This window comes from Azolla caroliniana, unplaced genomic scaffold (genome assembly GCF_043228905.1).
Source record: "Azolla caroliniana isolate FFs.n. ecotype wild unplaced genomic scaffold, voAzoCaro1.0.p SCAF_17, whole genome shotgun sequence".
Taxonomy (NCBI): Eukaryota; Viridiplantae; Streptophyta; class Polypodiopsida; order Salviniales; family Salviniaceae; genus Azolla; species Azolla caroliniana.
The window spans coordinates 11,902,935-11,914,575 of NW_028230452.1; the positions used below are offsets into that span (position 1 = coordinate 11,902,935).

An 11,641-nucleotide genomic window follows, 5' to 3' on the forward strand; every position below is an offset into this window, starting at 1 on the left:
TCAAGATACCATTAAAAGTTGACATCCAAGTCACTAAAGCATACGGACTAGTTCAAAACTTTGAATTATGCAAGCAAAGGATGCAAACCAATATAAAACTTCAATGCAAGCAAAAAGGATCACATAAGAGTAAGCCAAACCCTATACATGAAGACAGCTCCAAGATCAACCCATCACTTGAGTTCAAGTCATTAATTGTCTCTCATATTTTACTTTGTATGTTTCTAAATTCTTTCCGCTCATTCTCTACTAAAATAATGGCAACAGACAAGCAGCTGAAACAAACATTGGCAACAAACGAACTTCAACAATTTGCATAACTTGGAAGCAGGATAATAATTGTGTGATATAAGAATTTGAACACATGTAATACAATCACAAAGTCAGTTTACATCTGAGGATAGTTTGAGATTCTGACACCATTTGACATTGACATTTTCATCTTTTGCAATATCCCCATGTTATAGAAGTAAGACATGCTTCTCAGAATGGAAACTGAGAAATATGGCACAAGCCGTCAATCTAAACCCTAAATTTTCTAGTATGCACAATTATGGTTTTACAAGAGTGTTGAAAAGTTGCAAAACCATGTATACAAAAGTATTTAGGGGAGCGAATAAAGTTCTAAACTGTTACCAAAAAAAAATGGAGAAAGGATATTGCTCATTTGTGAAGTTTCATGAAATTAACAAGGTTATTCCTCGTCGAAATCCTGTGATGGAGGGAGCACCCCACTTATTACAATGCCATCTTCCTCAACTTTATCAACCACCTCTGGTTCTGATGGCATCGGCATCTCTTGGCAGTTGATTACAAGGGACTGTGGCCTTTCCTCTTGAAATAGCCTGAATTATGTAATAACCCAAAAGCACTGGTATCAATCATTGTCTGCAAGAAACATTTAAAACACTAATCCAAGGGATAAAAATCCTTGGGGGTCAAATGATCTTACGGATGCTTGCAAAGAATCGGAGCATGGAAAATCAAAGTGTATTTGCATGTTGAAGCTTCAGTGATAGAAGCTATCATATTTTTGCCAGTATCAGCACATACGAACCTCACCTACATATTCAACTATACAACTTTAAGTTTTTAGTTCATTACGGTTTTGAACAATAAGAATGAGCATTTGCACTTACCTCTGTTTGTCTTGGCTCATTTGTAAGATCGCACAAGGTTCCATTGGTATATATATGAGAATGGTAGCTGAAAAACCACACCCACATCAGACAAAAAAACTGAACATTTTTGAAGGTTTTTAGTGACAAGGTAGAATACGAAGCAAAATATATCTTAGATGAACAGCAACTAATGACTATGGAAAATCTGATCTATACGATGGTATCTTCATATTTATGATTATTGTAAATATACATAGCTCACTGCAAAATTGCTTCCCCTCTTACCGTTGAGCTGCACTTTTTGAGCGATGATCCTTTTGTAAAGAAACATCAGTCACATCCTGGTGCACATTAGAAGTTGCCTCAGCATCATATGCACCAAGTACAAACTGTTGAATAACCTGCATCAATTATTGTGGTTACATAAATTGACACAAATATAAATAACATCATGATTCAATAAAATCCAGAGATAACGATTCTTTGTGATTAAATTCTTGAGATTACAAATGACAATATCGCTCAGATATACAACCTTTAAAGTTTTGATTTGTCCAAAAACTTAAACAGCATGTCTAATAAAAGAACCAATACTTTTGCTTCTATTAACAAAGATTTCCTTTCATATGACCCACCACGCAACTACAAAGTTTGCCAATGAGGAAAATATACAATATCAAAAAAATTCGATCATGATGCAAAAAAGCTCTAGAAAAACAGTTCTTTCTTGGGCTTGAAATTTCAATCATCAAAAGCATCTAAAGGAAGTCAAGAAAAATGCAAAATAGAGACTCCCACAACCTACAAACAAAGAATCTCGCTTATTTTGTCCATAATTTACCAACCTTATCCTTGGTATGGAGTTGTTTTACCAATCCATGATAGCAAAATTCATATGTCCACCAACCTTCATGCTGTGAGAAGAACGTTTTACATCAAGTCTATATCAAGTTTCAATAGAGCTAACATTGATAAAGCTAGCCAAAAAACCAATTCACCCTTAAAAAACATTGATCCTTGAGGATTGCAAGTAAATCATCAGGACTTTTTGATATTCCTCTCTCTGATGTCAAACTGGCATTGCTACTATTTCTCTCTGAAGATTCAGTTTTTGATTTCTGTTCTGCAGCTGACTTAGGCAACGTGCACATAAATTTCCGCTTTTCTCCATCAGTCATAACAATTGTTTCCAGATCTGGATCCTGTTAAAATTTAAAGTTTTCTCAAAGATTGATCTCCAGAGTAACTATTCAATATACAATGAAAATGAGGGCAGCACAAAAATTTGTTTTACATTAATAGCAAAATTTTACTAAGGTCAATATGAAGAGGTTAACATTGGCCTACCTCATTGAAGGATCAAATGAGAATAATTGCTAAGATGGAAGATAGTTGTCGACCAAATGATTCATTTATCATTTCATGTTGGCCCAACTCCCTAAAGGTCTAAGTGAAAAAATTGCTAAGGTGGAAGATACTTTAGAGTGGTTTGAATATTCTCTTAATAAAAGCTGAAGTATTCCCTTTCACCAGCAGCATTTGTTGGCTGGAACAAATCTTATGAATTTCAAATCGGTGATTCAAACACCTATTTGAAGACTTCATGCAGATTTTATAGGAGAGCTAATGGCATTAGAGTCCCCAACAGGAATTAATATTTTACATCAGCAGCCTAGCCCCCTACTTCAATAAAGAATGATGTTATCATATTATCACATTATCATAACTAGAGAGCTTCTGCTATGCATTCATTAAACTCTGGTTCCACTAAAGAATGTGAAAATTTGAATCATTGTAGGGACACCAGATTTTCCAATTATTGGATCATCCATTATCTTTGCTTCACCTATATCAAACCTTGCTAGAACCTATGATGTTACCATCAGAAGTTAAATTTCTGAAATTCCAAAAGGTTTCCAGGATTAGAAAGAAAAACAAAGCAAAGGTACTCATGATTGGCACTAGGGTTATCAAAATAGCAGGCAGAACCTGGAGATAATCATTGTTGGTATGCTGAGATGTAAGAATGGTTCCAATCACATGGCTAAAGATAAAGTCATTACCCCAGATCCAATATAGGTCGGATTTCCACATTAAGACATTACTAAAGTGAGAAAAATAATAGAGTGATCTAAATTGATATGTTAAATCTGATAATGAAAGCATCCATGACCCCCACACACCTCTACTATTGGTAATAAAATGGCCCATTGTAAGGCCCTAAATTTTTCACTCATCACAAGATGCATTTATCATGAGGATGTCTAATATGGATACACCTCTCTCTTGCACTCTATAGGATGATAGGAAAGCTAAAGCCCTCTTGACAGCAGTTAGAGGTTGACACTGGCATCTATGTATAATAAACTATGGAATAATGGATCTGCCAATTGTGCTATTGTTTGCCATTGTATTGGTTTGGGCAAGGCTTTGGCCCACTCTGCAGCGTGATGGAGTACAAAGAACAATGGTTGGCACTGTGATTGCTAGACATAGAGAGAAATTATTCAAGGACAACAATGCACCTGCAAAAGATTATCAGCAAAGAGCCATTGCATCCTCACTAAGCTCCAATACTCCCCAAAAGGGTTACAGAAGACTGGGCAGTAGCAGTTTTTCATGGTCATTGGCCACATCTATCTGGACCACAGCCCCATCATACATGATTTCAGTAAACCCAGGCTATTATTATCCAACACTGAAGGTGCTTCACCTTGCTTGGAAGAAATCTTAATTTAAACTCAAGATGTTAAAGTGCTTACCTAATGAGAATATCTAGCACTGTAGGAATATCACCAATTTAGTTATATTAATTTTGGTTTGCTGAGATAAAAAATGAAACAACCTTTTAAGATCTATTGTTTGGTCTCCTAGGCCTTTTTTTTATTCTTAAACGATGTTAATGTGTATTTCTTCTTTTCTTTCTGCATTAGACTTTTTTCAGAATTGTGACTTGTTATGACCTATCTTGTCACAAAATCCAACAACTTCTTCTTCCTTTTCATTTTCTTCTACAATTTCTCTTCAAAGTTTGAGCCCTAAAAGTTCTGCTGCTTTTACCATTCGAACCACCCTCCCAAAATCATAAGCAAATACAGAATCATGCCCTAGGCATAATTTTCATAACTCAATAAATTTAAAGAGGACAAATGGATATTATGCACTCAAATTTTATTTTCCCAACGATGGCGACTAGGGAATCCCAAATCTCCAGGATTTCACAGGAGGGTCTTAAACACTGGATTTGGTAAAAGTTTAACAACATTTGCTCACAAGTGACACACATGCATTCAGCAATTGCTTTCACATAGGTTTATAATCTTCTTTGTTGCGTTACATGGCATGTGCATAATCTTCAAAATTTTGTTTGCCAAACAATTGGCAAGAAGCAAAAACGTGCATCTATAATAAGAGTAAATGTTCTCATATATCTCAAAGATGCTGAAAATAATGAGTTAAGTGGGATTGGAGAAAGGCAAGGAAACTCCTCATTTTCTGTAATGAAATTATTTCTTAAAGAAAAAAATATGATAAAGCATGTAGAGAGGATTTAAATGTAGCATTTTCCATGGTTTAAAGCAGTGCTTTCTATTGATTAATTTGACAAATCAATCTTTCATTAGCTCAGTATTTCTAAACCATGGTCAAAGACTGAGCATATATTTGCAGAAATATTTAATAACCAAAAAGTAAAATGCATACCCTTTGGTAACCAGAGTCTGAATTGTGAAGATTTATCTGATATCTTGGATCTTGAAGGCTTTGAACAAAACCCACAATCGCTACATTCACAATTGAAAACAAAACTCTCTCTCTCTCTCTCTCTCTCTCTCTCTCTCTCTCTCTCTCTCTCTCTATATATATATATATATATATATATATATGTATGTATGTATGTATGTATGTATGTATGTATGTATGTATGTATATGTATATGTATATGTATATGTCTATGTCTATGTCTATGTCTATGTCTATGTCTATGTCTATGTCTATGTCTATGTCTATGTCTATGTCTATGTCTATACATGTGGGCACATATCAAGGTCAGAATGGGATCAGGTGTTTCATGTCTTCCAAAGATTCCCAGATGGAACAAAACAATTGATTAACGAGCCAAATAGTGCTAACAACAAAAGCAGCAGAAGCCGAACAGCAAGCCAGCAGGGAATATAATATATATATATATACACACACACACACTGTCATCAACAGATTCACGCCATGATGAATAATGACCATTATCATCTGGCACCAAAGCTGGTTTGCTCACTTCAGAGACCCTCCATCTTGGAATCAGTATATGTTGGAGAATTTCGGAAGGTAGAAGCTTCAGTCTATCTAAGTTCAGAATCTTTCGTGCCACATGTTTAATTGCATTTATTTATTTATTGTAGTTTTCTCTTCAATTTTATGTATCAGAAAACGTAGGAATGGTTTTTGACGCTTCTTGCAGAGCATCTGAGGAGGGGAAAAATAAATAAATTAACAAAATAGGCTAAACCTAATTGGTGGGTATTTCCAACCCAAACATCACAAGAGCGTAGAAGATCGAGGGAATTATTACCTGAGTTGGAGGGGATGATGTTCGATGATCCCTGCTCGATCAGCGACAGGAAAGAGGCAAAGAAGAAGAATAGAGCAACCATGTTCACTGTCTCCGTGTCTCTACGTCTGCGTTGATGATTCAAATCAAGTTTTCGTCCATGGCCGTCTCTCTCTCTCTCTCTCTCTCTCTCTCTCTCTCCTTCTCAGATGTAATCTCTTCTTTGATTTTACATGCCCATTTTGGCCTCTTAAAAGATGTTACTACACATACATGCATATATGTATCTACCTTCGGTCCATTAATCCATGGTTTAACGGTTTATTGGTTCCAAAAGAATTTAATGGTCTAGTTTTGTTTAAATTTTTAATAAACGGTTTAGTTTCGGTTTAGTTCTAAAACTCAGGTTTATGAGTTTACAGGTTTCAAGGTTTATTGATTTTCATTTAATTGTTGTTTTTCACCTTAATAGTTTATTAATTTAATGTTTTAATTAATGGTTTTTTATTGGTTTAATTCATTTAACTTAAATGTCTATTTAATTTAATGGTTTAATTAAAGTTTCTTTTATAGATTTAATCAATTTAACTTAAATGTTTATTTAATTGTGCGATTAGGGTGGATCTCCGATTGGGCTTGGACTCGCGTATCAACACTACTCAACTACGTGAAGGATGGCTAGATGAATAATTGAGACCCCTTGAACATACCGCCCAACCACCCTCTATCCAACCTCAAAACCCTCGCTCTGAGTCATGGGCATCTACTCCATCCGTCAAGAAGACTTAGAAGCCCACGACTCACAGGGCCTTCTCTACCCGTCGAGAAGGCCCTCACCTCAATCCAGCAAGGTAGTGTGTTGTGGTTCTGATCACAGAACCCCTCAACACATTAGATGTGTTACAAGGGGAGGGCGAGTTCCTATTATTAGGAGTAGGTAGTGTGCCTCATGCACGCTGGCACACCCATCCACCCTTGAGAAGATTGTGTTAATGTAGCAAGCAGCATGTGTATGTATATATTTATGTATGGCATATTGGTATGTATGGCATGCATGCATGCATGTATGTATGACGTGTATATATGTATGTATGTATGTCAATCTCAAATCTTTCTGTTCTAGTTGGATGCAAGATATGGAAAAATGGTTTGGTAGATTGGATGCAACACATTTACTTCAAGATGCATCACTAGATTCCTCTATAAATGAGGCATTTTTGCTATGCCAATGTACCATGACATGGGGCAAATGTGGAGGCTCACACTTCACACGTTATACTACACATGTTGCACCTAATTTCGGAGACACTGACAACACTACGACGACGATAAACAAGATTCGAAGGCTCTGACAAGGAGATCGTCCCACGTCAGCTTACGCATTTGATTTCTGTCTCTTGGCATGCGATATCCCTTGGGATGAAGCGGCCTTAATGAATCAATTCCATCAATGTTTGCGTAATGATGTCAAAGATCTTTTTCTTACTTTCCATGAAGATCTGAAGTCTCTTACAAAGGCCATTAGTTGAGCTGTGCAATGTGATAATCGCCTATTTGAGCGACGTTCTGAGCGCCAACAAATGTTATGTCGCCAACTGAAATAGACATACGCTTCTGTAGTGACAACGCCTCCACAAGTTTCTAGACCCATTACAAGGGATGGCCCAACTTCAATGGAAATAGAGTCAACACAATGTCAAGGGCCTTTATCAGATATTGAAAAGTAATGATGTCGAGTGCACCGCCTATGCCTATATTGTGGCAGTCCAGGACATATAGCCGTGAATTGTCCCCATAAACCTAGACATCAAGTATACCAAGTAAGTGCACATGACAACCCTACTTCGAGTTCCATTATTACTTCTAATAACATAAGTAAGCCTAATAGTCCATGCCATGAGAATAGATTTGATGTCTTGAGCCAATTAGAGGATGTGTTAAACGAGTAAGTCCGGCCAAAATAGGAGCCATTTGGTTGGACCATCCTAGATTGTAGAGTTAGTTCCAAGTCGTGGTTCCATTTCATCAAATCAAGTTAGTAGATTTTTTTCTCCACAAGTGGAGCTTACCACATCTACATGTCATCGAGTTCTAGCCTCTGCCCTCCTAGATTCTGGAGCCAACTCTTGTTTCATGGATCGTGAGTTTGCATTGTCACAAAACATCCTCTTGAATAAGCTTCCAAACTTAGTAGCCGTAGGAGTCATTGATGTCCGACCCATAGCATCATTGAACTCCATTACCCAAAGATTGATTGGATGAAAAGAACAATTGAGGAGACCTAGGAATCTCCGACATTAGATACTGGATCCCATAAGTTATCGACCATATCTCTACGTCGGTTACGTGAGGAAAGGGGAAACGAGGACATGTTCGTATTCGCAATAGTAGCAACTCCATCATCCACCTTACATGAAGCACACATTAAACTACCAAAGAAATACAAAAGAGTTCTCAGACATCTTTGATAAGGTGAAGGCCAATACATTGCCAGAGCATTGGCCATACGACTAACCTATTGACTTACAACCAGGGAAAGAACATCCATGGGGGCCGATTTATAATATCTCCCCTATAGAGCTAGAGACTTTGCAGGAATATATCGACGAGAATCTAGCAAACGGATTCATTTGGTATTTTAGATCCCGTGCGGGTGCACCTATCTTCTTCGTTAAGAAAAAGAATGGGTCTCTTCGGTTGGTTGTGGATTATTGAAGGTTAAACAAACTGACTATTCGTAATAGATATGCTCTAGCATTAGTCCCGAATCTTTTGGAACGTCTCAATGGAGCAAAATATTTCACAAAGTTGGACCTTCACTATTATGGGCATGACCATATAATATCCCGTGCTGAGAATTGACCATAGTATTCTATACACATGGATAAGTGTGAGGGTGAAACGAGAGTGTAAAGAAGGGGAGGATTACTTTTAATCCTCGGGATTGAGATCCAAGTTATCCACGTGTATAGAATACTATAGTAAATTCTCACCACGGGATATTATATGTGTGAATGTAAACGTGTGGAAGAGTTAGACAAAACCGGCTCAGCCGGATTGCAACAGAGAATAAGATGAAGGTTTAATGGAGAAGCTTAATACACAAAGAGTATACGCGTGAGAGAGAGAGAGAGCAGAACATAAACTCAATTCAAAATATCACTCTGAAAACTCTGTACATACAACGTGCTAAACAACACTATTTATACAAGTCCATAAAGGACTGACAAAAGTACTGACAGGTACTTCAATATTCATACATGCGACTGACACTAACTATGAGACAATGATTACCTAGTAGTCTAGGCTACTACTAGGCTTCCGGTTCCCGCTCGAATCCAACTCTCCGATCCGTCTCCCCGATCCGGCCGATTGTTTCCGGATACCGATCCGGCTCAGGCTTCTTCAGCCGATCCGGATCCGGTTGAGCTTGCTAGCTCAACACTCCCCCTCAAGCTAAACTTGAGGTCGGATCGTGGTGTTAGTGTTCGTGGCAACCGATTCTTCTACGCGGCTCCTTTTGGCGTTGCTCCGCCTTGCTTGTACTCCTCGTCCAGTCTGGTCCTGTTTGTTGCGGCCCTTCTGGTTCTGCGCACCTCGACCTCCTCGGTCGGCTTGTCTGCTCAACATGCCCATTTCAGCTCCCTCGCTGTTGCAACTCCGACACTTGTCGACCCATTGGTTCCTTCGTGTTGGCGTCGACTTCCGTTGTGTCCGTGTCCATTTGGCCTTTAGTTGATCCGGCTTCTCCGAATCTTGAACTAAATCGGTTTCCTTCGATTCGTTCCAGCTCTTGTCCAAATCGGTCGCTCCCGATTCGTTCCGGCTCTTGTCCGAGTCAGTGTTCTCCAACTCGTCTTCCGGTTTCATGCCTTTCACCATATCAAACCATGTCCGGGTCTTGGCCTTCTCCTTTTGGTTGGTTCTGTCCTTCTTGACTCTGCCGCCACTGCCGCTCATTCCGACTTGTTTGGAAGTGTCGACTTCCTTCGTCGACTCGGCTTCCTTTTTCCCTTTGTCTCCCCCTTTTTTGGTTCTTTCTTCCTCTCCGGCTCCTTGTCCAGTGCCATCTGTTCCCTTTCCTTTTCTTCCCCTCAAATGCGGCACGTCAAGATGCTGAACACCAAGCATTTCGGTGAAGAGCTACAACTTCTCCGATCTGAGCTTTTAGAGACATAGACTAATGTAAGCATTAGATAAGGATGGAATATAGATGAATAGATAGATCTAGATAGAGAGGAGAGAGAGAAAGAAGGGTGCTGATCCACCCGACAACCCTTGAGCGAAGGGATCGAGATGAACTCGAGCCTCGATCGGCGTCCCATACCACCGCCTTGGCATCGAGTCGTACCTGGTGCTAGCGCGCTCACTACAAGAGTTGAACCACTCACGAACAATGTCTCAACGTAGTCAATAGATGATGAAATGAGGGTAGTTAGGCCTCTTATTTATAGTGATACCCAAGGCCCCCAGCCATGTTCACACTTGGCCTAATGGGTTGTCTCAATCCCGAGGATTAAAAGTAATCCTCCCCTTCTTTACACTCTTGTTTAACCCTCACACTTATCCATGTGTATAGAATACTACGGTAAATTCTGACCACGGGATATTATATGGTCATGCCTATAACATACTCCCCCTCTTTAAAATATTGCACTCTTGCAATGGAAAACTAGGGAAGTTAGTTCTGAGAGTATTTTCGCGTTCCCATGTGGCATCTTTTATTGATTTATCCATCCATTTTATTTTAAATTCTCGGATTTCTTTAGTACGTAATTTTTTTGTTTTAACATTGAGAATTCTTTCTGGTACATGTGGTTTAGAAGATAACTCTTCAGAAGTAACCAAAGTTTCAGTTGTAACTGTATTGTCGCCAGAACCTAGAAGTTCTTTTAGACGACTCACATGAAAGACTGGATGAATTCCAAAACCATCGGGAAGAGCGAGATGATAGGCGGTACACGTAAAAATACCTTCTGTCCAAGGTTAAAGACACGAGGTTGCCTATGATGATCAACATAAAAACATGCTTTATCTTGAGCTATTTTTATATTATCTCGTGCAATATGCAATGTATCTTGCATAACCCGAAGAAAGTTTTGTGTACTTTGCAACTCATCATGATCTATATTAACATCAATTGGGGCTCGTGGCTGAAAACCATACATCAACATAAAAGGACTATATCCCGTCGATGTATGCTTGGAGCTGTTATAAGCAAACTCCAAATGTGGGAGATAACGTTCCCATTTTGTTGGTTTTGCACCAACATGTGCTCGAAGAATGTCCTCAATAATTTGATTTACTCGTTCTGTCTGTCCATCGGACTGAGGATGATTCGTGGTGTTAACCGGCCAACAAGGGAAGTCCAGAATGGGAACCGAGGGGATAATTAATAACCGGGAGCTGATTATATATTTATATAGAATTATTATGATTTGAGAAGCGAACGGATGGACACGGAATTGGTATGCCGATTTGGATCCGGATCAGTTCGTAGCCGGTTGCCGGTTGGCATCGGTTTGTACCTAAAGCCGGAGACCTATAAAAGGGCCAGGCTAGATTGTAATCATCAACGGATAATTAATAGAGTGCTATTGTTCTGTATTTTAATCATTGTTAATTACCCTTCTGTGCTAAGTTTAATTTATCCTACGCGTGTACTGTGACTAATGATCTTGCCGCTTAGTAACCAATTAGGGTTCCATTAATCGTCTATCTAACTCTATCTCACCGCAACACCCCTTGGTGAAGTGTCTCAAAGGGACACCCTGTGTTAGGCCATTGTTCGGCCCTAGCGATAACACAATTTTTTGTCGACCATGATGGTATAATAGAGGAAGACCATCTGCAGGAACTGGTGCACGCCGAGCAGCAGAGCCAGGAGACGCCAAGGCCGGTTGAGCCGGAAAAGGAGGAAGAGACGGTAAGACCAGTCGAATCGGAAATGGATACAAAGCCAGTCAGACCGACA

At 39.0% G+C, this 11,641-nt stretch overlaps 1 protein-coding gene across 1 annotated transcript; it reads right to left on the minus strand.

Annotated features, from left to right (window-relative positions):
* Positions 1 to 317: 317 nt before the first annotated feature.
* LOC147853123 (protein OS-9 homolog) lies at positions 318 to 5,858 on the minus strand. The gene is made up of 8 exons (XM_087333611.1): positions 5,689 to 5,858; positions 4,824 to 4,903; positions 2,120 to 2,323; positions 1,967 to 2,035; positions 1,407 to 1,522; positions 1,140 to 1,206; positions 953 to 1,062; positions 318 to 845 (listed from the first exon to the last, which is right to left on the minus strand). Exons 1-8 carry the CDS (start codon positions 5,768 to 5,770, stop codon positions 695 to 697), a joined length of 879 nt encoding a protein of 292 aa, XP_087189737.1. The 5' UTR covers positions 5,771 to 5,858; the 3' UTR covers positions 318 to 694.
* Positions 5,859 to 11,641: the final 5,783 nt, after the last annotated feature.

Bases quoted from the DNA above. Each gene is read 5' to 3' on its own strand.
- LOC147853123 (XM_087333611.1), bottom strand. From the start codon at position 5,770: ATGGTTGCTCTATTCTTCTTCTTTGCCTCTTTCCTGTCGCTGATCGAG. The intron at 1,063-1,139 runs GTAAGTGCAAAT...TTGAATATGTAG, and splicing joins ATGAGCCAAGACAAACAGAG to GTGAGGTTCGTATGTGCTGA. The intron at 846-952 runs GTAAGATCATTT...TACATAATTCAG, and splicing joins CCGATTCTTTGCAAGCATCC to GCTATTTCAAGAGGAAAGGC.